Below are 26,403 nucleotides of genomic sequence, written 5' to 3'. Positions count from 1 at the left end.
CAGTCACATAAGATGTTACTATTAATAGGGGAACCTGGGTGTGGGGTATATGGGAACTCTCTGCACTCAATTTGTGACCGTTCTGTAAATTTTAAACTAATATTAAATAAAAAGTTTAAATGAAAGTGGGAGGTTATACTAAAACCTGTTGTGTTTCTAATTTTTTTTTAAGTGCCATAGAAACAAGCATTACAGTGGCTGTCATTGGGTGTGAGAAAAGGAGTGGTAAAATGTAAAATAATGTCTCCCTCCACTTATAGGTTGAAAGCTTTAGCCCCTTACCACTGCGCTGTCCAGGCTATTGAGCACTTGAAACGGGGCTGGTTTGAATTGCGATGTGCTGTGATGTGAAATACACACTGGTTTTCTCAGTATGAGGAAAAGAATGTGAAATAGCTCACTAATTGTTATATTGATTCTGTGTTGGAATAGTGATATTTTGGATATGCTGGGTTAAATGAAATATATTAAAATTAATTTCACGTGTTTCTTCCAACCTTTTCAAATGTGGCTACTAGAAAATTTAAAGTTACATCTGTGGCTCACATAATATTTTTATTGGAAGTGCTGCTCGACAGCAAAGAAGTGCAATGGCGAGGGGCAATGTGGCAGGAGGCCCTGGTAAGGACAGCCCTTCGCCATGTTGTGATGCTGCACGCACCCTCTCTCGGCAGAGGAAAAAGACACAAGCCACTGCAAAGTTACAAATTTATTGGTCTGGAAATAAATACAAATATTTCATTAAGAAAATCTTCTGGAAAGACTTGTACACAACAGTTTCTTGTCTCAATTCAGCCGCTCCTGCCCTGACCCCTGACCTTTCTGCAGAAGCCAGGGAAAGTCTCCCAGGTGGTGCGTGGCAGGTAAACCGAGTCATTGCCCCTCAAGCCTCCTAGAAGGCTTGACTACTTCCTTCTACCCACTTAAGGGTCCCGAAATCACCAGGCCCTAGCGGCTGATTCACAATGTTCCATGCGCTCTGATCAAACTTCCTATAAGATCCTTGGTTAGCCAAAATGAAAATCAAAAGGCAGTAGGACAGGAACTTGGCAGCTACGCCCACGTTGCCCAGGAATGTCAGTGGTGCCGCCCCATTCAGCAAAAGGAGGTTAGAGGGGCAGGGAAGAGGGCGAGGCAGGAGAGGGAAGGAAATGCCACGGAACAGACATTCCAGAATCCTTGCGTCTTCTCAGCCACCACTCCCCACGTGAACCCCACCCCTGCAAGAGCCAACAGGTCCAGCTGAAAATCCAGGAATGTTCCCAGGGCAGAAACGTTCAGCCGTCAAGTTCAGATTCAACCCCGGGTGTCCAAGATTGGAAGCTGGATTTAACTCAAGCACACAAGATTCTTGGGAACCGGGGTGGGATCGACTGAAATCAGAACCGCACCAGATGCCATCACGACCACAGGAATCCCATACATCTAGGAACCCAGAGACCACCCCCACCCAACACCCCTGCCCCCCACCCCCCAGCTGCGTGGAGCCCCATCACAGCCAGGTACGGTTGTTTGAATGTTTCCCTCCACTTCCAAGAAAGCAACTATGGATCTAAATGATCTTCCCCATGAATGAAATACCCACTCGCTCATTTTTGGGGTGGGAAGCAGGGGCTGTGGAGAAGGAGGCAGATAGGAGAGCCAAAGTCTTCAATCCATGACACCAAATGTTTGCTGAGACTCTTTCTCTGCAAAGCCAAGAGACGCTGGATTTCGTTGTGCATTGAAAGGATGCTGGGAAAACAGGCCTGTACGCCTCGGCATTAAGGGTGTTATATATGCACGAAATTTAAACATCGATTTCATCAAGTTAACGACCTGGATTTGCCTTTCCGAATGCTTCCAGCCTGCACATGTATTCCACCTTTTTCCCCTGCTTCCTGTTTGGCCTAGTTAAAAGAGCTACCCTGCTCACCCCCTCCCCGAGCCAGAAAAGGGTTTTGTTTCCAGAAACTACACCAGTTTTTCCTTAGTTGGAGAGGAAACCGGAAGTCGGTGGGCGGGGCTTCGGAGCAAACGCCCCTCAGAAGCAGGATGCTTGGGTTAGTCTAGGCTTGGACTTAGGAAGTGTTTACGGCTATGTTTCTCGTTTTTGGTAATTTGGCGTCTCCCAGGGAGGGTAAGAGAGTGGTCACCAGGCCACTCCTTTAATGAAAACAGGACACTGAGATGCTTTTCCCTGGGTCCACCCCACCCCGCCCCCGTCAGAAAGGGCGGCCTCGACAAACCCAATCTCACTTTGTCATCACCAGAGCTCACTCTTAGAAAATAAGCCTTGGATTAATACCGAGTTACTGCGGTGCGGCAGGCAGGGGGCGGGAAGGGGCTGGAGGAGGGGCAGCTACAGCGATCCCGACCCCAGAGTCCAGGGGGCGGCCATGCACACTGGCCGCCTAGCAGGACACCTCCATGGACTTGGGCCCCGCGTTGTTCCCGGTGGCACCGGAGTTGGGGGTGATGTCGAGGCGAGTGCCCTCGCTGGTGTGGGAGCGGCTGCGGGTCCCCTCGCTGGTGTGGGAGCGGCTGCGGGCGCCTTCCAGGGATGTGACGCTGGAGCCCGAGGCCGTGCGGGAGCGCATCAGGCGGGTCATGCTGGCGGAGGGCACTGGGGAGAGAGGAGAGAGCCTGGTTAGGGGACGGGAGAACCCCTAGGGCCACGTGCATGCTAGCAATGGCGCCTCCTCCTGCCCATCCTGGCCGAGCTCCTTTGTGCACTGTCCATCCTCTCAGCAATCCAGCTGCTGGGCTCGCTGTGTCTATCCGCTCACAGAGGTGGAGAGCCAGGCTCAGATGGGGTAAGGACTTCCCACAGTCACACGGTGGCTTGAACCCAGAGCTGGGTCTGAATCCCAATTCTGCCATGTGCTTAAGAGCTATGTGATTTTGGGATTATCCCATTCTGAGCGCCGGGTCCCAACTGTAAAATGGGAATTCTAATACTGACTCCCTAGTCTGTGCCCGTGTGTATGCCCACCCCCGCGTCAACAATCGCTGGAGCAGGGAGGGCAGTCAAGGTCAGCCGGGCTAATCCCTGCTCGCCACAGGTGGGGAAACTGAGGCCACACAGCAAGTTTGCAGCAGAGCTGTCAGTTGTCTCTTCCCTTGAGAAGCCTGTGAGCTCTCAGGAACTGTCAAGGGCACTGTCCACTCTTTGGGACTTAAAATGCACATGGCAGGTGGCTGATAAAGTGGAATGAAGACAAAACCATCCCCTCACCTGTACCGGGTTGATTAGTGTCCCCCCCCCCAAATTCATGTCCACCAGAACCTCAGAACGTAGCCTTATTTGGAAATAGAGTTTTTGCAGATATATTTCATTAAGCTGAGGTCATACTGGATTGGAGTGAGGTCTAATGCAATGGCTCGTGTCCATGTAAGAAGAGGAGACAGAGACAGACACACAGACACTGTGAAGACAGAGGCAGAGAGATCAGAATGATGCAGCTACAAGCCAAGGAGCACCAAGGACTGCCAGCGGCCCCCAGAAGCTGGAAGAGGCAAGGAAGGATGCGTCCCAGAACCTCGGAGGGAGCATGGCCCTGCACAGACCTTGACCTTGGATTTCTAGCCTTGAGAACTGTAGTACTGTGAGAGGATAAACTTTGGCTGTTTGAAGCCATCCAGTGATTAACCAGGGGATTAACGGCAGAAACTAAGATGCCACCTAACTGAAGCATCATTGCCAAGGCCACATGGAGTGACGGGCACCACAGACGCAAACACCTGATGCACACACATGTAGGTGGGGCTTACATTACTCGCTCGTTGGCCATATGCATTGGCTTTCTGTGGCAGACACCCACAAACAGAATTAATCCTTGCTGGGATAGAATTTTCTTCTCAAAGAGCTAGTTTCTGAATCCAGAAAGAATCGGGATCAATCCCACATCTATCGCTCCTGTACAGCCACGTGCCGCTTAATGATGGGAATACATTCTAAGAAATGCGTTGTTAGGCGATTTCGTCGTTGTGCGAACGTCATATAGAGTGCGCTTACAAAAACCTAGATGGTGTAGCCTACTCCATCTAGGCTCTTGGTACTAATCTTAGGGGACCACCATCGTATGTGTGGTCCATCATTGACCGAAACGTCGTTATGCGGTGCATGACTGCATTTTCTCTGAGCCCCTATTTCTCAACCCCAAATCTGCAAGTTTTACTGACCTCGAAGGGCTCTGGTGACTGTAGAACGGTGTCATGGATGCAAATGGCTAGTCACACCTGGCCCAGCATCCGAGGAGGCCCTCAAGTGATCACTTCCCTTCTCTTTGGCTGATGCCTCTGGACTATAGCTCTTCCTGCTGTCTCCCCTCATAACCTGCAGGATGCTTCGGCTTTCTGGGAGTAGAAGCTGGTGTGTGTGTGTGTGTGTAGGGGAGGGACAAGGTCTGCGCTTTGCTTCCTTTCTCCCCAGAATACACTTTCCAAGCAGAAATCCAAACCCCGGGCACATCCAAGACAAATGAGTCCCGGGTCACGCCCTGCAAGGTAAACAGAGGCTGCCCAGCAGCTCTCTCCAGTTACGCCTTCGCTGGCATGGCACGTCGCCCACGGGGAAAGCACGCCCAAGGGCAGGAGACCCACAGGCAGATGTTTTCTGCTGGAAGAGGGCACCTTGGGACAAGGATCCTGCCCGAAGCATGTAAGTCGGGTTCCCCTGCTCTCAGCCTCGCTAGAAACTAAACATAGCTGAGGCCAAGCTTAAGACTGCGGTCAGTTCACCAAACATAACATCACTATTTTAAATGAGCAAACAGTTTAAGTCTCAGAAAAAAAACGGAAGAGACTAGCCGTTCAGACTTCCTAGTTAAGATGTGCACATAAATGGGAATTCCGAGCGGTAGGCAGGAAGAGCCACAAGAGCCACATCAAGGCCAGCGCCACAGCCGTACAGGGATGAGCACCAACCGTGGCCGCTGCCCGACAGAGGGCTGCACCTTGGCACTGTCTGTCCTGGCCCTGGGGCAGCATTCCTGAAAAAGCGCTGTATGTGTCTAACAATATACCATCACCACAGCACAAGAAGCTGCACGTTCTTGAATTACACTTCTCTTTGTCCTTCCGCTCCCAAATTTAATGATTTAGCAAAGAAATGCTCTGTCTTGAATATAAGCGACTTTGTCACCCACTTACTCAGAGCTTTACAGTCCGAACTTTCACAGATCCCCACTCTGCTCTTTGCTTAATCTCTCAAAGCCTCAGTTTCATCGATTGTAAAATGGGGATAAGAATTATCTCATAGGATTATTGTGATGGTTAAATAAGAAAAATAAAGGATTTACTAATCTTTCATCATTATCACCACCATCATCACTATCTTCAGCATTATCACCATCACCACCACTGTCATCATCACCATCATAATCACCACCACCACCACCACAATAACTACCACCACCATCATCATCATCACTATCTTCAGCATCATCACCATCATCATTATCATGACTACAATCGGAAATCTCTTAAGAAAGCATGTATTCAAAATTAAAAACATTTTCATGGTTTCACTGTTGTCTTGGTGCTTAAATGGATAGTCTTCACCTAACCCTAAAAACCTTCCCTGGTGTGAAACAACTTCTGTTCAACCACAGAGGGAGAATCAGCCACCAAGGGATAAAGGAGAGACTAGAACCCTTGGTGCAGTGCCGCCCACTGCCTCTACACCTCAATATTTCTTCCCCTGACCCACCCAGTTTGCAAAAGCCTGCAGCTGGACAAGGTGATACAGAATACTCATCCAAACTTGGCTCAGGGCACCACATCTCCCATTCCCACACCTGCCCCTCAACCCACCGCATGCTGGGAAACGCCATACTTACTGTATCCCATGCCCTGCACGAAGTACTTGAAGGCCTCAGCAAGCTTGGCTGGCTGCAGGAGGAAAGAAGGGAGAGCGCAGTCAGTCACTGGAGGTGGCCACATGGAGCTGTGCCTTTGGTCACCTTCATGAAAGAGCATGGCCCAACATAGAAGGCCACCATGTTGATAGGACAATACACAAAGGTAAAGGGAACACTATGGGATAGCGTTGGGGACCAAAATTAGCTTTGACTAGGGAGGAAAAGTTCAAGTTGACTTCATAGCTGGGGGAGCTTCGTCAAGTTATATGACGTGTCCGAGCCAGTTTCTCCACCTGTAAAATATGGGCAGAGTGCCACACCCACATCTGAGGGTTTCTTTGAAGAAGATGACATTCGATAAAGTGATGTGCCCAACTCAGCATCTAGAATGTAACAGCATCAGCATCATGTGCATTCTTTGTGCCAAGGGCTGTGCGGCATTATCTCGTTTTCTCCTGACAACAACCTCATGAGGTTGGTACCACTTTCATATACATCTCATAGCTGAACAGACTTGGAGAGGTAAATAATCCATCCAACGTCCTACAGTTAATTAGTGGTGGGTCCTGAAGATCAACCCAGGGCTTTCTAAACCCCATGCTCTCAAGGCAGTGCCCTCTCAGCCTCAGTAGCAGGCTGGCTGGCTGGCTGGATGGATGGACGGATGGAAGAAAGGATGGTAGATAGACAGATAAAAAGGAAAGAAGATGGATGGATGGATGGAAAGAAGGAAGAAAGAAAGGAAGGATAGAAGGAAGGAAGATAGAAAGATAAAAAGGAAAAAAGATGAATGGATAGATGAATGGAAAGAAGGAAGGAGGATGGATAGATTGATTGAAAAGAAGGATGGATGCACAGAAAGAAGGAAAGATGAATGGATGGAAGGAAAAAATCGAAAGAAGGAAAGATGGAAAGATGGATGAATGGATGGACTGTTGCACAAACTAATTGATTGATTAACTGGGCTACTTGATGTGAAATGAGTTGAGAATGCTGAGAACACACCCAGTTCTGCCAATTACTCTCAAAATTTTAATTTAATCTAAAGTAGGAGCTGAATGCTCAACTAAAGGCCATATTCACAGTCTAATTGCCTCCAGCTCTCAGATGCAATGCCCTGGGTGTGTTCTCCTGAGAAGTCATCAGCGGAGGCCGTGTTCCCACCCACCTCCACCAACTCCTGACACTATTCCACAAGGAGCTGAATGACATTTAAAGGAGGGGCTGTGCTCAAATTGCCCTCTGGGGTTTGGGTGACAATGGTAAGAAAGTGACAAGAGTTGCAGGTTGGGGCTGCAGAGAGCCAAGGACTCCTGTGTTCAAGAAGGCGAACAGAAATAAGAATGCGGACTTAGGAACGAGAATACCTGGGCCCAAATTTGGCTCCCCTGCGTGACCACGGGCAATCTCTCCCATCTTTTAACCTCACTTCCCTCATTCTCTTCCTCGTTCTCTTCCTATCTCTAAGGACTGTTGCAAGGATCAAATGGAATGAAGGGTGGGAACGCTGTTTGTAAACATGCGCCCAACTTGTCAGGGCAGAAGGATGAGGGATGACACAGTACTTGGTCCTCCTTGGGCTGGTCACCTGGAAGCCTGGGCTAGTTCAGCTCCTGCCATGATATTTACAATGTGTTTTCATTCTGGCCAGGGCTAGATCTGTTTTCATTTCAACCAGAGAAAGGAAGAAAGGAAGGGAGAGAGAAAGAGTGTGGAGAGGGAGAGATGGAAGGAAAAATGGCGCCTCTTCTCTCCAGCCAACTTAAGGCCCTGGGTGGCACTGTCCTAGCAGGAGACTCAGGAGCAAGCTGGACTGAGAACCGGCTCCCCCCTAATGTGCAGGTATTAACCCACACTTACGTCTAACCAGGGCTCTGTTGGGAGCCCATCTGTTCCTTCTGGCAGCTGGGACATCCCACCCTTCTCTGGCTACTCCCAGCTATCAAATGGGCACGACATAACAGCAGATAAAAAGCTGAAAATATTTTTTGTTCTTTTCTAGTGGGTGCAGAGGGAGACGCTGTGGAAACAGGTGCAGAGAAGCGAAGAGAGCCACCAAAGGCCACTTATGCTCATACTTCTAGACTAAAACACTGCAATGAGATGGGACCCAGAGCAATGAGCCAAGATCCAGCATCCGCCTGATACAGAAATCTGCTCCTGGGGCTGCCCCGTGGGCCCCTCGGCCTCTCCTTCAGACTCCCGGTGGAATACTTCACAGCCCCAAAGAGAAGACTGTTTTTCTGTTGGCACAGCTCCAGCTCTAAGAATTATATATGGCGCCCAGATGGACGTCTCTGCCATGGCCATGCACTGGGGCCGTGGGAGCCAAGACTCACCCTTTTTTGTCCCACAACCCTCGAAATGGGCGGGCCCACATGAAAACAATCAAGGAGCTGATCGCTTCCACACGGAGAGGCACCACATGGAATAGTGAAAACCCAGAAAGGACCTAAATGTCCAGCAATAGCGCATCAGGGAAAGAAATTATGGGATATCTGTACAATGGCGTTTTCTGCCACCATTAAAAATTAAGACACAGAACATTTTTTCACCAAATGGAGATATCCCTGAGATGTGAAATTATGTGGGCAGGTGAAAAACATACCTGCCACATGATCCCGATTTTGCTTAAAGTAAGACAAAAATGTATGAAACTATATCAGAAAGGAGACTAGAGGGAAATACTTTCAAGTTTGTAACAACAGTAATCTGAAGTTGGGGCACTACAGACATGGTTTTTTAAATTATTATTTTATCCATCTGTATTTTAAAATTTCTTGATAAACATGTATTACTTTATAATTAGAAAAGCAGAAGCAATAAATATCAGTGATTAAAAAAAGAAAAACTTCCCAAAATATACACACACACTGCTTTTCATCTCCTCTCCGCCCCCTGCTCTGGGCCTGAGCTCCGGGAGCCCAGGGCTCCAGCAGAAGCCCGTGGTCTCTGGGGTCAGGTACACTGACCTTCTGGTCCACGTTGCCAGGCTGTGTCCCCTTGGCAAACCCCTTTACCCCTGTGAACGCCAGAATCATCTACTCTACAAAGGCTTCTGGGCAATCCCATAAATCCTCACATGCAAACACCTTTTATAAACAGTGAGCATCCACAAACTGTCATCAGATGTTATGGCCAGATGGGGGACAAGCAGGCAGGGAGAGAAAAGGTACTAACAGGTCTCAGAGGCACATGCCTCCCCACCTGGGGAGCCGCGACAGGTGGACTCACCTGGGAGATCTGCGGGAGGCCGCCACAATCCGCCATCTGGGAGAGAAGGGAAGCTGGTTAGTGCCGAACACCTGGGCGGAGGCGATCCTTGCTCTGTGAACCAGCTCCAAGTGGCGCCTACCCTCCGCTGCCCTGCCCTGTTGAGGGGGGACTGGGCATGTTATGGGCAGAGACACCCAAACCCCAGCCAGGAAGGCTGCTGTCATCACTATCCGTCTTGGCACTGAACTATCTTCTTGGCGACCACTGCTTGTAGCTTATGACAAGCCAGGCACTGTGCTAGGCCCTGTAGATAATTCCTGTCTGTTCCACAAGAACCCTGGAAGGGACGAATGCACCATTTCAGAGGCAGAAACGGGCCGGAGTGCCTGAGGAACGTGCAAGTTTCCATCCAGGGCCTGTCTGACCAGAAAGCATTCACAGCACGGGGCTCTGGACATACATCCTCTTTAAAGACTCCCTCGGAAGGAAACTGCTAGATTCGAGACTTCGGGCCTGATTGGGGGTCTTCACTGGCCTCCCTTGATAAATGCTGTAACTCCCAAAGTTCCCGTTCCATCCCATCGCTGCTTAAAGCCAGTCCGGGCATGTGTGAATATTTATCGAGGGCTCAGGCTTGGGGGCAGCAGGGTGAGGATGGGCCAGGATGGGCGAGAACGGCCTGGAGGGTGACAGGACTGGAAGGTGTGAGTGAGGGAGGGTGGGTGAGGCTGCGCCGTCCTACAGCCCCGAGTCTCAAAGCCAGATCCCGAAGGTGAGCCTCGCGGCCACGCTAACCCAGGACCACCGTCCAGACACCAGAAAGCAGTGGCAGGATGCTGGACTAATGCCAGGGGCCACACAGCAGGGCAGGGTGGGCAGTGGGGAGAGAGTGTCTGGAATCAGGCTGAAACAGGTTCTGATCCTGGATCTACCGTCAAACCAGCCACCAGATCCCAGACAGGTCACCTACCCTCTGTTGTGGGATGTCGGGTGAAATATGTCTCCCCCAAAAGATATATGCAAGTCCTAACCCCAAGGACCGGGAAATGTGATCATATTTGGAAATAGGGTCTTTGCAGATGGGATTAGATGAAGATGAGGTCATACTGGATTAGGGTGGACCCTAAATCCAGTGACTGATGTCCTTCAAACGAGAGAGAAATCTGGACGCAGAGACACACAGGGAGAAGGCTGTGTGACAATGGAGGCAGACTGGAGGGACGCGTCTGCCAGCCACAGAGCACCGAGGACTGCCAGCCAGCAGGGGAGGCTGGGAAGGGGCAAGGAAGAATGCTCCCTCGAGCTTCAGAGGGAGCTCAGCCCTGCCCACAGCTTGATTTCAGACGGCACCCTCCAGAACAGTGAAAGAACGGGTTCCTGTGGCTCTCAGCCTCCCGGTTTGTGGAACTTTGTTCCACCTGAGGACACTGGTCCACCCTTCTCCAAGGCTCTTTCCTCGTCTTCCTAACAGCAGTGACGGGGCCATCCCCATCTGGGTCTGTATCTCTGTCCATCTTTTTCCCGGGACAGCAGCCTGGATGCTGCGGGAGTCCAGACACAGATGTGTTTGGACAATCTAGACAAAGGACGCTCACTTTGTCCCACTTTGCAAAAGCTAGCCAATTAGCAGCCCCCTCGGGCCCGAAGCCCAGCATCTTCCAGTCTCGCAATTTCCTTTTGAGGGAATCTTGAAAGAAAATGTAAGGGAAGAACAAATTATAGGGACCAGCCCCCCCAGGAAGCACCAGACACCTCGCTCGTGCCTTTCAAAGGCATCCCGCTTTCACAGGGGGAGTAGAGGGTACAGCTTCTTGTCCTCCCCCATACAGGGGGCGGCCTCATATCACACAGGCCCCTCCTGGTCACCTGCCCTCCCAGGGGGACAACCAGAAAGGTTCCTGCTTTCATGCTGCAGCCTGGGTCACGGCTGCCACAAACACCACATGGGTTTGGAAGGTACATCAGTCCCCTCGAACAGGGCACTGGCAGGGGCTGCGACACAGACCCCAGATCCAGCTACAGAGAGAGCAAGCACACATGGGTTCAGATGACCTGTGGGGAGAGGCCTCCCTCCACAGCCTCGGGGGTCCATTCTCTCCTATTCAACAGGCAGGGCCCCTCTCCAAAGCACATCCTGGCCCTACTCCCAACCGAGAGAGCCCTGTCTGCATGCCTCCTGGTCCACCCCTTGCCAGAGCACCACAGTGGCTGCCCGTGGACTCATGGGTCCTGGAGAGAGCTCTTCTCATCTTCGTGGCCTTGGGTCACCAGCCGGTACCCAAAGATGTTTGTGAATAGACACACTAAATAATCATTTCCAGGGATTCTGACCACCAGCTTTGCCTCAATCAGACGCAACTCAATTCTGCAGAAACTTGCAGGTTTCTAAGACAGCACAGACACAGACGCCCCTCATTCTCCCTGTACCTTGAGCAGAGTGGTCTTCGTCGGGTCCAGTTTCGAGTTGCACTCCACCTGGACAGGGAAAGGGAGAAGAAATTTGTGAATTTTCCACTTGGAGCCAAAGTCATAACCTCTCCCCGTTCCCTGCTGCTCTGCCGCCATCATCAGAGATTCCAGCTCTCCTACTGGAAGAGAAGAACGCACGCTCTGGGATCAAACATACGTGGCTTTAAATTCCAGCCCTGCCGCTGCTAGCTATGAGACCCCGGACAAGTTAGTTCACTTCTTTGAGCCTCAGTTTCCTCGTTAATAAAATGGGGATACTATCTTTTTCAAAGGGTTGTTATGAAGATTGGCTAAAATGTAGGAGGTGCTGCGGAAATATTTGCTGAATGAATGACGCCGTTTAACCAGCTGCTGCCAGTGATTCTGTAGAATGGACAACCCCAGTCTTCACAACTATTCTTCCTATGAAATCACATCCACCAAACTGGTTTCTCTCTGCAGTCTGTCAATGACTCTCTTGAAAGTGCATCCAGAAGTGGGCACAATACCCACACGTAAACTGTGATATTCAAAGTGCTTACTAGACAACTATCACCTCCCTTGATGGGAACAATATATCTCTATTGATGCAGCCTATGATTATGTCCAATGGGTTAGATCCCAAGAAACTCATGGTTCATTAAAACACCCCAGATGTTTACTAAATGAACATTTACAGATGCTGCTCTGTAGCCCACCGCATAAGACATGTCCCCACTCTAGGACTCTGCTCAATAGCCCCTAAGTCTCCAACGTCCCCAGCTACAGTGATGTTGGAAAAGTAGAGCTCCTGCTTTGCGTCCACAACATCACAGGTGGGAATGAAGGGGTGAAATGAGCCAGAAAGCCTCGCCTAAGCCCCACTCCCCAGGTGCCCCTCTCCCAGTTGACCAGGCACCAACCAGGTCTGAAAGCTCCACCTGACCCCCAAATGGGAGGAGAGTCTCTTGGCCAGGAAGCCGAGTGGCAAAGATGCCCAGGTAATCAAGCCAATGAGGGGCAGACTGGCAGGTAAGGGGCTGGGAGAGGAGACAGTGGGCCCACTGCCAAGCGGCCGGGGCTGGCAGTCATCAGGGACAGAGGCTGATGGCTGGGCTCTCTACCCAAAGGCCAACATGGCATTTAGAAGACGTGCCCGCCCTGATGGGAGCAGAGGAGGGGAATAAGGCGGGCAGGGAGACGTCACGCAACGTCTTAATTTCTGCAGAATTAAGCACAGAAACCAGCAGTTGATTTCTACATACCACAGCATCCACAGCAGGAGAATTGTCGCCAACCACCAACAGAGCAGGACACCTGGGGGCAGGAGAGATGGCAGGTTAACACAAGGTTCATTTAAAGACTCTCACACGCCCAGGCCTGCCGGGCTGGGACCAGAGTCCCAAAAAAGTGCATTTTGGTTTCCCCAGTACCCTTTGCTGTTTTTACTTCCTTCTCCCTCCAGGCTCTGCTTTGTTCTTAGGCTAAAACTGGTTAGCAGTCGTTTACACCTTAGTATAATTTCAGCCAGACAATTTCTGTGCCCTGATATTTTTATTTTCAAGCACCCTCTCCTCAAAGAAGGACGGGTAGGATTTTGCCAGCAATCAAGATGAGAAGACAAAAAGGACATGTCTGACAAAGGAAACGGCATGGGCCAAGTTCAGGTGTCAAATAATATGGTTCACTTAAGGAACTATAAACAGACACGGTCATTACTGGTGGACACAGTTTGTCGCATCCACAGCCGTCTTGTCCTCCCAGCTTCATAGGGCACCTTAGGGTGGGTTCATTTCCAGGCTCTGTGAAGCAAAGACTGACGCTGCATTTGATGTATGGTAGGGGCTTAATAAATCCTGTGCAAAGCATGAACATCGTTCCTTCTCTGAGATCAGAGGTCCCAACCCAGGTCACCGGGGCCCCCTAGGAACTGAACGCCTGCACAGGAGCAGGCCAGCGAGGCTGGGTTGGGCCCAGTCCCTGGGCAGAATACAGCCGATTCTCGCTGATGGCGACACCCTAGCACACGTCCGCCAAGCCCAGAAAGAGGCCCTGCCAGCATGGGTGGGCAAGACCAACAGACAGCGCGGGGGAGAGAGCAACTCACTGCAGCGTGACGGTGTGCGCTCCGGGCATCGGCCGCTCGATCTCCAGGTCCCGCCGGCTGCAGGCAGCAAATGCACCATTAGCATCCGCAGACACCCCCCCCTGGAGGAAGCCCCTCCCACCGCGCCCAGCCCAGGGGGGTCCTGCCATTGACCCTTCTGGCAAACCCCCCACAAGCCAACCTGTGCGAGGTCATCTGGCTTTGGGGAAACCTCTTAGCTCTCCCCACCGCCGGCCTCTCCTAATGGTCAGCCACGGGCACAGGCATGTCCTTCCTCCCAACCCTTTGAGGGCTCGGCTGCGTCCACTCGTGCCTGCGGCCCGCTGGTCAGGCGTGGTGGCTCAGCTCCTTGCAAGGAGCTCAAACCTCGGGGAGGCACCTTATTTCCCTGGGCCCTTAGGGTACCCCTGTCCTGACAATCAATTTGCTCCAATTCAGGGGCTGCATCTTCTACTAGTTTTGTGATCCCGCCACCTCGCCCCCCTGTTCCAGACCTACAGCAGGGGCCCGACCATGGCCGTGGTGCGGCCGCCGGCAGCCCCATACCTGTTGTAGGCGTTGATGAACAGGTGCAGGTTGCCGGGGTTCATGTCGTTCACGATGTGCTGGCGGTAGGTGTGGACCACCTCCACGTTACTCTGCATTTCCTCCTGCAGTCAGAGAGGGGGACATGCCCTTCACTGGGACTGGGGCCCTGCACCGGTCACGGCCGTCCCCATCCTCCAGGTCACATAGGTACACAGGGAAGATAATCCTATCTGATGCACAAGGCTGCTCCAGAGCCCAAGGAAACCTTTGGAAAAGCGGAAGCCACTCCCCGGATGCTGACTGCTGTCTGACCATCAGCTGCAGCACAAAGGAGCCTGCAGGGCAAAGCAGGCTCTTCTGGGCTCTGACTTAGGGGGTTCTGATTTGAATTAGTCCCCCTGGATCTGGAGCGTGGCTCCCTCACTGCCCCTTTTCACGCCAAGTGCCTTAACCGCTCTGAGCCTCAGTTTCCTCAAAGAAAAAGGAGGAGGGATAATATTTCCTATTCTATCAGGTTGTGGGGTTTAACACAGGTTGTGCACCCAGAAGCCCCTTGGAAACAGTAAAAATCGACACAACTGTTAGCAATGATCGTTACTTAATGGGGAGAGTTGAAAAGAAGCTTTTCACGCTTGGAAAATAAAACCAACTCATGCAATGGGAAGTTGCCGGAAAGAAGGGCCATCCGGATTCCCGGGGGGTCACCCAGAGCCTTGCAGAAGGTCGGCCTCTACCTTGCCTCTCCCCGGCTCCTTTCCGAACGTGACTCGGGACAAGCCAGCAAGTTATAAGCTCGCTCTGGTTCTCATTTGTACATCGGTGGATGCTGCAGCTTTCAGAGAACATCCCGATGTGATCAATGACACCAGAGCAGGAGCCGGAGGGAGCGAGGGGGCCAATGTCAAGCCCCAGCCGCTGCCAAAACCATCCTCGATCATTTAAGCAACAGAGAGGCCAACCGGCTGTTCAAAGGCAAATCAGGAAAAAATAGGCTGAGGAGCTGTGCTGGGGTTTCAGATCAAAACACAACTGAAGCCACATGGGGGCACCAACAGATACCCCAAGTAATTTGGGGTTCCATCAGACCAGACTCTCACCCTGGCCTTGACACCCTCCCCCTCCAAGGAAATACAGACACCGGCTCTGCTTCCTTCCATATCCCTATGAGGTTCCGATCATACACTCAGGGTGGAGAAAGTGTATCACCAACTCTGAATAGCAACGTGAAAGAGGAACGAAGACCGCAGTGGGCTGAAGGGTGGCCCCCAAAGGCCGTGTCCGTGTCAGATCCCCCAGGCCTGCGAGTGTTCACTTATTTGGAAGAAAGGTCTTCGCAGATGTAATAATTAAGTCAGGGATCCTGAGAGGAGATCGTCCTGGATTATCCTAATGGCTCCTGAATCTAATGACAAGTGTCCTCATAGGAGAAAAGCAGAGCGAGATTTGAAACAGACGCAGAAGAGGCGGCTATGAGAAGAGAGAGGCAGGGACTGGAGTGGGCAGCCACGAGCCCAGGAATTCCGAAGCTCCCAGAAGCTGGAGGAAGCAAGAAGGATCCTCCCCAAGAGCCAGTGGAGGGAGTGTGGCCCACCCGATGCTTGATTTGGGAGCCCTTTAAGCCATTGAGTTTGTGGTGTTTCATTACAGGAGACAGGAAACTAACATAAGGACCAAACGCAGTGGGCACGCTTCGCCAACCCCACAGTGAACATCCGCATCCCTGGGGGGTCATATGGTCACACGCCTTAGCTGGGGAGCAGGCAGTGGGCGGTGGGCCACCCTCAGTGAACAGAGCAAGTCACCTCGAGCTGGACACTGAGGGGTTTTTCAGTGTCTGGGCTTATGTCCAGGGGAGACACAAAACTGGAGTCAGGGGTCGTGCTGGCGGGGCTGAGGACGAACGGGGCTTGGCTGGGCCCACCCTCAGCGGGGTCACTGCAGTACACCCCATCTGAGAGCCAGGCGACAACAGAAGCACAGACAGACAGACAGACAGGGTCGTGCTCTGGTTACGGGAACGCGCTCTGGAGCCAGACTCATAGGTTCCGATCCCAGCCCCCCTCTCCCTGCCTGTGAGACCTCACACAAGTTCCTTGACCTCTCTGGTCTCAGTTTCCTTATCCACAAACTGGTGAGAAAAACAGTACTTCTCACACGGGTCCTGGAGCTCCTGAGCAGATTCCATGAGTTAATACTTGTGTTAATACTCGCCTTAGGACTGAGCCGGACACACAGCAACCGCCATGGCTGTGTATGTTACAGGCTTTATCAGCAACAGTCCAGAACTGGAAATAACCCAAATGTCCACCCATAGTGAAGGAAAAACCAACTGCGGTCCATCGACACCACAGAATAGCACCCAGGATTGGAAAGGAGTGAAGAATCAATGTACCCAACAACAGAGATGGGTCTCAAAATAATTATGCTGAGTGAAAGAAGCCAGATTTTTTAAGAAAAGAGTACATACTGTACGATGCCATTTATATAAAAATCTAGGAAATGCAAATTAATCTATAATGACCGAAAGCAGATGAGAGGTTGCCTGAGGAGGAAGGAGAGGAGGATTACCAAGGGGCACAGGGAGCTCGTGGGGGCGATGCAGATGCTCAGCATCCCGATTTCAGTGCTGGTTTTATGGGGGCATTCTTATGTTAAAACCCTCAAGTTTTACGTATTCAATATGTGCAGTTTACTGTACTTCAATAAAGCTGCCAAAAAGCCTTATGTTAAAAAGAGAGAGAATGAACGGCTTGTGACCATGAATTAATAATGGCGAATTATTTGGTGGGTATCCGCACGAGGCCCCCACCAGCTCGTGTCTTGTTCGTCTCTATGCCCCACGTGCAGGGCAGCACACAATAGCTCAGTGCGAACAACAGAATGCCAAGCCACGCTACTCACCTTCCCGAAGAGGTGGGACACCACCATGTCTGGAAGCGCTTGGGTCCATCCGGAGATCTGGGAAGAACAAGACCAGGTGGGTTCAGAAAGCAGGCGCTCGCAGCAGCACGAAAAGGCCAGCAAGGTCAGAGTGGCAGTGCTGGGCTCCCCAGCACTCAGCTCTGAGGACGCTCCCTTGATGGGAACTTGGTCACCTGTCTCCAGTGACCTACGAGCCCTAAGGCTCCTGGAAAGCAGGGCCTGGGTCTCTGTCCACTCCTTGTCCTCAGAGCCCATGTGGAGATGATGGCCCATGAGTGCTGAACCAAGACCCAGCTGGCTCCATGTTCCTTGCTCCAGAGTCAACCAAGTCCTCAGCAGGGGCGGCCCTGTCCATTTCTCCTAAACACACACTGAGCTCCCCCAGTCTACACCCCAGGATCTGCTTACTTCCCGCTACCCTTCCTGTATCATCCTCTAGACTTTCCCCCTCAAGCCAGTTTCCTCTCTCTGAATATACTGAGGATACTAAAGACACAGACGATCTTCTCCTCTCTACCTCTCCCCAGTGACAATGCTAGATATGTAGCAGAAGTTCCATAAATACTAGGTACACAGCAGGAGCTTTATAAATGCTAGATATACAGCAGGAGCTCCATAAATGCTAGGTATACAGCAGGAGCTCCATAAATGCTAGCTACACAGCAGGAGCTCCATAAATGCTAGGTATACAGCAGGAGCTCCATAAATGCTAGCTACACAGCAGGAGCTCCATAAATGCTAGCTACACAGCAGAAGCTCCATAAATGTGTGTTGATCAACTTTAGCATCAGGCAGGGGAGAGAAATTCTAGACAGGGGGGTCCTCGGCTGACCTCTGACTGCCATACCCCAGCTGTGTGGCCTGGGGCAGGTTGCAGAGCCTCTAGACCTCAGATTTCTCATCTGTAACCGGGGATGCCAGGAACTTCAAAGTCACAAGGCCAGGGTGAGAACCACACAAGGCAGCTACATGTGTCACAGGATCTGACCCCAGGGTCTGACATACTAGACCCTTGATACAGGTCTTTTTTCTCCAGGGCTGGGGCTGAAAAGGAAGGATGTGGTGCAGATATTAAAACCTCACACACATTCCTCAGGCTCCACTTTAACCAACGGTCAACGTCCCCAGCCCTCCACGTCTGGCTCAGAATAGCCACCATGGAGCCAAACTGGCTGACTGCAATGTCACTTCCTTTGCTGGAAAATAAAATCAAAAACAGGGAGTGTGTTCCGCTTCTGAATGTCACGCGGGCAGGAGGGCGGGGCTCCTGCGTTCTGGAGGAAGGTTCCAGGGAGAGATGCAATATCAGAGTGGCCAAGACGGGTGGCGAGAGATGGGGGGAGGGGCACAACCCCCTCAAAACCTCTGTCCCCAATGGTCACCCCAAACTTGGCAAAAACACGCTCAAAACGAGAAGCCAGGACCACCCCAGCCTGAAAGGCTTTGTCCTGTTTCAATTGGAATGGTTTCTGCCTCTTCTTGGCAAATACTGGGGACTTTATGAAAAAAACAATAGTCGTTTTTAAAAGGTAAACAAGGGATGCCAGGACGCCAGGCAAGGCAGAGCTCCGGAGACAGCGAGGGTCCCTTCTCCTCCAGGTGGGGATGCGTCCTGTCCCCTGCATTCCCAGACCTGCGGTCAAGGTGGGCATGAGACACCTGCTGAAGGGGACCAGAGAGGTGCTGAGCATAGCACAGAGTGGAGGCCGAGGACCACGGAGTCCAGGGGATCTGCCCCCGTTCTCCTACTGTCCAGCTTGGCGTGACCCCAGACAGCTTCCTCAACTACTGGGGGCCTCAGTTTCCTCCTCCGTGAAATGGTTCTGACCACGCCGCCTCCTGGAGTGACTGTGAGGATTAAACGAGGTCATGCGAGGACGGCAACAGAGAGTCGAAACAGCACCTGGTCAACAGCCCATCTGTGGCAGCTAATTACTATTGTCGTAAAACTAAGTGGCAGAGGGTCACTAGCAAACACGGGTTTGTTTTTCATTAATAATAGGTGGGATTAGAGGCATTCGTCTTCTTCATCTTTTTATTCTCTGCATCCTGAGCAAAGCCCAGCACGTAATAGGTCCTCAGCGAATACTTCTTAATCCAGGCTATGCTGATCAAAGCTGGCTCGGGGGCCGAGGTCCCCCTGGGATCGCTGCCTTGGACAGCAGCATCCTAGTGAAATCTTCGGAGTGGCAAAACCTGAGGCCCTGTGCACATTCTAAGCAAAGCAGAGAAAACATGCTACCTTTGCTGGGAGTGGGGAGTAGGGAGTCGGGGGGACCCTCTACAGGCCGGGACCCCACCTGCCTGAGCCCGGCCCACCCCCTCACCTTGGAGGCAGCCCAGTCCATCCAGCCTTCCGCACAAGGGTTCACGTTGATGAGGACGAGGCCCTCCACCATCTCGGGATTGTTCAGCTGCAATTCAAGCCACGAGGTGAGCGAGACAAGCCGGCAATCAGAGATGCTACGAACGTTAACAGTCAACCCAAAGATTGGGCAAGGGCCCAGAAAAGGGCCCGTGGGGGCCCCCAGGGCAGCCTGCTGCTCTCCACAGGCTCCGACCCCTCCCGCACGCAGAGCGGAGGCCCCAGCGCAGCGGACGTGGGACTGGGTCCCTGGGAGAGTGGAGAGAGGGAGCACGGGAGCAGCAGAAGCACACGGGCTGGGCAGACCTGCCCTAGGCAAGTCGCCTGACCTGGCTGTCCCTCCGCTTCCCGCCGTGAATGGGGATATCACACTGTCAACCTCACAAAGCAGGTGGCACATCAAGGCTCTTGCGTAATCAGGAGGCACTGTCTCCATCTCCTAGACACATCTCTAACACGCAGTGGAGACGTTATTTTATCTGCTCAGAACCTAGATATCCAGAGCGTCTTGTATTTGTGTCAGCATTTCTAATCTCTAGCAAAGTCCAGCAAATACAAGGCGGCCAGACACATACGGCTGAATAAAATGAGCATTGTTGCATTTTTAAACAATTCTTTGGTTAGGACACAAAGGCTCCAGGAGCACCGGACTTGGGCCCAGAGTCACATAAGTGACGACAGTCCTGCAAACACATGCAGCTCTGATTCTAGTTTAGGATCCGTCCAGATCCAAGAGTTCCTTGCCCTCATGAACCGTGCAGCTCTGACAAAGAAGTGGCATAGAGCACAGTGTCGAGACGACCCGTCCACACTCGGCCGCTGAGCGAGCAAAGCCGGCGACAAAGGAATATGGCCAGTATGGCATTTCGGTGATGGAAAAGGAAAAGCTGTCACACTGCACGTGAGCACACACACACACATCACACACACACATAACCCTGGACCAGAAACCACAATGTGAACTGTGGTTCCCCCTTGGGAAATGGAATTCTGGGTCACTTCTTTTTTCCCTTTGGGATTTTTGAGGCTTTTCCAATTTTCGTCCTTAATCCTGAATCAATCTTATTTAAAACATCATTTTCAAAAACTGCCAAGAACTCACAGCAAATCGAGTGAGGATGTAGGCGCCTGCACCGGTTCCCATGCCAATGACGCTCTTCAGCCTGGAAGCAGAAATAAAAATTCATGTCACGGAAGAACGAGCGACAGGAGCCCCAAGAACCCTCTTCAAACCACCCCCTCCCTTGTCCCCTAAGGAGCCTGGTCTCCCCCAGCGTCTGTCCCGGTCACCCCTGAGGGCAGCCAGCAAGCTAGACAAAGTGGGAACACACTGCCGCGTGGCGCCCTCGAGGACCCACAATGCATCATGCTTCACGGCGAGACAGAAGGCCATGACCTTGGAGAGACTAGTCTCTCTTCCTCCTTTCTCTCCCGGCTGCCGCCCAGGCTTGGAGACACTGTCTGACACTGACGGGAAGGTCCATTATGGCCCCCCTCCTTCCCACTCTTAAGCTTATTTTGGATTCTAAAATTTGGAATGACTCGAAAATAAATTGAGCAAGAACACTGAGGTATTATCTTCACATGAAAGGCTCAAGAAAGAAGGAAATGAGCCCTGGAGAAAGAAGGGCCTGCAGAGAGAAGCTGAGGGCTCAGGCAACCCTCTTCCAGAACGTTCTACTGGAAAGAGAAAGCAATGAAAGGAGAGGTGGCAAGGAAAGGATGAGTGGGGTGGTCGTCATCAGGGGACGTATTTACTCAGGGAGAAAAGCTCGACTTACAAGGGGCAGACCAGAGGAAAGAGACCATGTGAAAAACAGTGTTTACAAAGTGTGAGGAGCTAATTTCTTCCCTGATCTTGAAACGCCAGTCTAAATTTGAGTGGTCAGGCCAGATCAAGGCCAAGGAGAGGCAGAAGCTAGAAGTCACCCTTCTCTGTAGGCGGGTGGGGAAGTGGATCCCTCACTCTTACCCAAACCGGTGCAGGACTCCGGGCAGCATTTCGGCCAGCTGGTCCATGGAGGGGTACATGTACCTTGGGAGAAGCCATGCAGAGGCAGTCAATGAGAGCCTGGACCCCAGTGGAAAAGAATGCAAACTGGAAGGGCATTTGAAGGGCAGTGACCACGAACCAGCTGCCCCATGTGCTCAGGATCCCCAGTCTCGTCCCCCTGTAGCCGCCATTCCGAGCACCCCACAGCGTACAAGCCTGCTCCGCTGAGCAAGGATGCTCTCCATTCCCACATCCTGCCCCTTTCACTTCGTAAAGTGACCCTTTATCACTTGCTGCCTATGTTCCAGGTCCAACCCCAAGCATTCGATGAGCATTCTAAGCACATTTAATCCTTACGATGACTCTATGCGGTTGCCATATTCCCCCCAATGTAAAGATCACAAACGTCACTGAGGCTAAGAGAAAAGCAACTTGGCTTCACAGGAGAGCAGAGGCTGGGAGCCACATCCCCCGTGGGCCCTGGGATTTCAAGGCCCATGTTCTTACTCACCTCCCCAAAGGAGGTGCCCTGGCAGCTCTCCCGTCAAGCACTCCTGACTGACCGTAGGGAAGTCCCATACCCCCTCACCTCCTCTCCCAAGGGATGCTGTGGAAGGAGCCTGGAGATGACGGTGGAGAAGGTGGGCCACCCCGATTAGCTGGATGCGGTGGGCTAACTGGGATTTCAGAAATGGATACCCAGGGGGATTTTAAGGCACAGGATGCCTCAACTCACACATCCTCTGGGACCACAGCACCTGTTAACAGAGGGCTGGGGAGCTGCCCTCTGTTCAAAACTGGCTCCTGACAGCAGGTATGGAGGAGGGTGAGACCGTGAGGCTTCACATTTGGGTGATGAGGAAGCCTGCGGGCTGCCCCGGGGTCTGTGCATTACGGTAAGAGTTTCTCCTCTGCAGGGTGCAGGAAACACCACAGTCTCTTATCACCAACTCCTTAGCAGGGACGGAAAGGGGTGCTTGTCCCCACTGGACCCACCTTTCCCATGGGCGTGCAGTCACCAACCCCTGGTACTAGACGGAGCCACTTCCCAGGCTGGCTCCTTCTTCTCAGCCAAGAACAACCCCACCCACCGCATCTCTCCTTCCAGATTCTCTACCATTTCTAGGCTCACTTTTCTCTTGGCCTTTGCACATGCTGTTCCCTCTGCCTCCTCAGGAGCAAGCGTGTGCTCACCAGCTTGGAATTTCCACAAAGGAGGCCAAGAGCCCCTGCCCTGCCAGCTGCCAACAACCCTAGTCAGAGTTCCTACAGGTTTTCTTTCCCATCTTCCCAGGAGGAACTCAAAGAATTGTCCCTCCCACCAAGATCTTGGCTGTCACCAGGGAGCCTGGCCCTTTTTATTGAGAGCAGGTCCACAAGGCACACTGCGTTAGAAGCGAGCCCCTCCAAACATCCCGGAATCCTCTGGGCAGGTCCCTGGGAGAGCCATCAAGGATGCCTCACAAGACGAACGGATGGTCTGGGATGCTGGGGAAGCAGGGCTGGCGCTGACTAGAAGGCATTTCACACTGCCGACCTCGGGGAGGAGACATCAGAACAGGCAGGAGGGAACTCCTTCCACAGATGTGGTTACTGGTCCTTACCGCCAGGCTCCTGGAGAGGCCACGAGGAGACCACATGAGCAAAGCAGACTCGGTCCAGGACAGGAGCCAGCCGGGGAGTAAACCAAAAGAGTGACTGTGACTAATGGCAAAGGCGACTAGGAGGGAGGTGAAAGTGCTGAGGGGGGCGCCGAACAGGGAGACCTGTTCTGATCAAGTGGTCAGGGAGGGCTTCTTGGAAGAAGTGACACAGAAGGGGGGGCTTGACGAGTGAAGAGTGTAGGAAACGTATTCTAGGCAGGGGAACCAGCATGTGCAAATGCTCTGGAAAGAGCCTAAAAGACCCTGGCTGGTATGGCTACACACACCTGGAGCCATTTTCTTCTGAGACAGCCTCGGCTCAGTTTGAAGCCAGCAGCCTGCAAAGGGCGATACTGGGGATGCTGCTTAACTCCTGGAGCTTCTTTGCTCACTGCTCTCTGCGGGGGGGGGCCACAGCCAGGAGGCAACAGGACTCTCCTCCAAGGCCCCCACGTGCGGGAAGCTGACTCCAGAGCTTGGAGGAACCCAGCCAGAGGTCCCCATCCCTGCTTTGCCGTCTCAGCCTCAGGATGGAGGGCGGGCGGGCACCCTAAAGGGAATAAGGGACCCCCGACTACAGGAAGCAGAAAGGAGCCAGGTCCTGTGCAAACAGCAGTTCCACCAGCCACACCTGGCAACCTTGGGCAACCTTGGGGAACGAAAACCCTACACCTCAGCCTCCAGTTCAGCTGCATAAAAATTCCTGGGGGGACAGGGGCAGGCTAGGCCTCAGAAGATGTTTTAAACCTCCCCAGGGGGAGCTAAGAACCACTGGGTTCCCTAAGTCCTTCCAACAGTTGCCCCAGCCACAGACGGATTTACTGACAGACCTCTGGCTTAATCTACTGGTTAACAATTAACTGCGTCCCATGGTATTAAGCAGCTTTTAATTTGTGGTCCTGGCCCCATGTGGCTGGGTGGCCCTTCCTTTGTTCTCTGATAAAGGTTAATTATTAAGGATAATTCGGAACACTAATAGAAAAGGAGATCTCTTTGTGAAAGCCAAGAAGGCCCCTTCTGCGAAAGTTTAAACCCAAGAACCTACTCCTGACCTGGTTTCATCACAGCATTTTTGGGGGGGCGGAGCACCTCGAAGGGGTCTGCCTCCCCGACATGACACCAACTGTCCTGTGTGATTCACAAGCCTGTCCTCAGCCTCACAATGAGAGCTGCGTGCTGGGGACGAGCAGGCAGTGTGAGCACCCTGGGACAAGGCAGCCTGATGTTCCAAAGAAAGTACGAGTCTGAGAGTCGGGGTTCAAACCCCAACTCCCCAAATTAAACTAGCTGTGCAACCTGGAGCAAGGGAGTTAACCCCTCTGTGCCTCAGCTTCTTCAAGTAGAAAATCGAGCTACCCACCACGTACACTAGCCCTAAGGATTAAGTGCCAATGACACTTAAAATCCTAGAGACAGACAGTGGTGATGGCTGCACAACAACATGAATGTACTTAATGCCACCAAGCTGTACCCTTAAAAATGGCTGAAATGGCAAATTTTGGATTATATACCTTTTACCGCAATGAAAAAAACTACAAGCCACTCTAACAGCCCCCCACCCCCGACCTGTTTCCCCAGGCCGGCTCTCCCCTCCCTCTCGTGGGCTCCAGGGCCCCTCCTCTCACCCCACGGGGAAGGAGGCGGCGCCGTCCTGCTGGCCAGGGGCATCCACGTGGCAGACGGCAAAGTGCTGCGTGATCTCCTGCATGTCCTCGGAGTTGAAGAGGGGGTTGTAGCAGGTTTTGTCTGGAGAACGGGCAGGAGAGGGAGAAGAGAAGAAGGAAGGAGAGAATCAAACAGGTTGCTCAGTGGCAAAGCGTATTCATTTTGTTTCACTCCTACTGAGCAGCGGGAAGGAACTTACAGGAAAGAATGCCTACTCCTTTGTCCCCTGTCCCACTGTCCTCTGGTAATAAAAGGCAAAAATAAGTCATGGGGCGAAGGAGAGGGGGTGGAGGTGGGGATGGTCTGAACTCCAGGAGTCTGCCACTTCCAGCTGGTGCTGCAGGGGACTCCCATTCTGGCTCCTGCTCCGTCCCCATCAGTCATGGCCGTGATGGCCCTCCTACGAGGTGGGGTTGCCCCACTGATGCTCTCTTTCTCTCTGCATCTCCTGAGCCCTCACATCCGGGAGAATGGCCATGGCACACATGGTTTTCAAACAAGGAGAAGCACAGGAGCTGAAGCATGGACGCTCCCACTTCTTGTGTGGCCTTGGATGAGTTTCCTCATTGCTGAGGGCCTGAGACGAAGAGGCCAGCTGGTTGCCAAACCCTTTCCCTTCCCTTCCTCGACACACTGCTGGACTACATTTCCCAGCCTCCCTTGCAATTAAAGGTAGCCATGCTACCGGGTTCTGGCCAATAGCATGCGATGCTCATCATTTCCTCATAGCACCCGCCACCAAGCCTCTAGGTTTCTCTTTCTTCTGTCATCTACCTGCCAGATGCAGAAGAGCCAGCAGAAGCCTCTGAGGCCCTAGGGTTGGCAACGCCACAGCTGGAAGGAGCCTGGGTCCCTAATCTCCATGTGGACGGTATTGCACAGAATGCCCACTGAGTTGTCACATGAGAGAAATAAACATATATTGTGTTAAGCCACAGAGGTCTTGGGTCTTCTGTTACAACAGTCAGCTTCCTATAACTAACAACGAGCCTCTCTAAAACGGGGAAGGGACACCACCGTATGCAGCTCAATTTCCTCGTCAGAGTCCAGGGCAATAATGTGACGTACATCAAAGTTCCTAGCATGGGATTGGGTATAGGATGGATGCAAGTGGGACAAACAGGGAAGAAAGTGAAATAAAAGAACGAAGAGTGAAGGAGAAAAATGGTTCCCAGTGACTGACATCACCCCCAGCCTCTAGGGGAAGAATGTCAGTCAAAAATCCAGCAAGCATCCAATGGCAATACTCAAGCTTACACAGATTCCCGGAGCAGGAAGGCCTAGAAGAACCTTCTGGATCATCCCAGAAATGTTTACTTCTATTCTGTATAATTTCAATATTAAGGAGATCTTATCGTTTTCCCATCTATGAAAAATGGGGAAGCCACATATGGTAACACTTCCTGGTAATCTTCAAAACTCCCAGTCTAAACATTAACAGCAGCAGTAGTCAGAACGGCCAAAAAGTGGAAGCAATCCTAATGTCCATCAGCTGGAGGATGATAAACAAAACGTGGCACGTGGCATGTCCATACAATGCAATATCACCCAGCACAAGAGAAGGAAATGCTGGGATTTTCTACAATGTGGATGAACCCTGAAACATCATAAAGCAGCCAGTCACAAAAGGCCACATATTGTGTGATTCCCTTTATACAAAATATCCAGAACAGGCAGATCCTGAGAGACAGAAA

General features: G+C 51.9%; 1 protein-coding gene across 2 annotated transcripts in view; it reads right to left on the bottom strand.

Annotated features, from left to right (window-relative positions):
- Nucleotides 1–694: 694 nt before the first annotated feature.
- The window catches only part of NDRG1 (N-myc downstream regulated 1), a 55,659-nt gene continuing 29,950 nt past the window's right edge, over nucleotides 695–26,403 (bottom strand). For both annotated transcript variants that reach the window (XM_046641571.1, XM_046641573.1), the window contains 12 exons: nucleotides 24,670–24,790; nucleotides 21,381–21,443; nucleotides 20,511–20,571; nucleotides 19,371–19,457; nucleotides 17,023–17,079; nucleotides 14,140–14,243; nucleotides 13,594–13,650; nucleotides 12,752–12,803; nucleotides 11,487–11,534; nucleotides 9,078–9,113; nucleotides 5,823–5,874; nucleotides 695–2,605 (listed from right to left, as the gene is read on the bottom strand). In XM_046641571.1, the coding sequence (XP_046497527.1) occupies nucleotides 2,394–2,605; nucleotides 5,823–5,874; nucleotides 9,078–9,113; nucleotides 11,487–11,534; nucleotides 12,752–12,803; nucleotides 13,594–13,650; nucleotides 14,140–14,243; nucleotides 17,023–17,079; nucleotides 19,371–19,457; nucleotides 20,511–20,571; nucleotides 21,381–21,443; nucleotides 24,670–24,790 (950 nt within the window). In that variant the 3' untranslated portion in view covers nucleotides 695–2,393. The remainder of the gene's footprint in view (nucleotides 2,606–5,822; nucleotides 5,875–9,077; nucleotides 9,114–11,486; nucleotides 11,535–12,751; nucleotides 12,804–13,593; nucleotides 13,651–14,139; nucleotides 14,244–17,022; nucleotides 17,080–19,370; nucleotides 19,458–20,510; nucleotides 20,572–21,380; nucleotides 21,444–24,669; nucleotides 24,791–26,403) is intronic.

The sequence above is a fragment of the Equus quagga genome, chromosome 16 (genome assembly GCF_021613505.1).
Source record: "Equus quagga isolate Etosha38 chromosome 16, UCLA_HA_Equagga_1.0, whole genome shotgun sequence".
NCBI lineage: Eukaryota > Metazoa > Chordata > Mammalia > Perissodactyla > Equidae > Equus > Equus quagga.
Note: the sequence above shows the minus strand (reverse complement) of the source record. Positions and strands in the feature narration are given on the sequence as shown.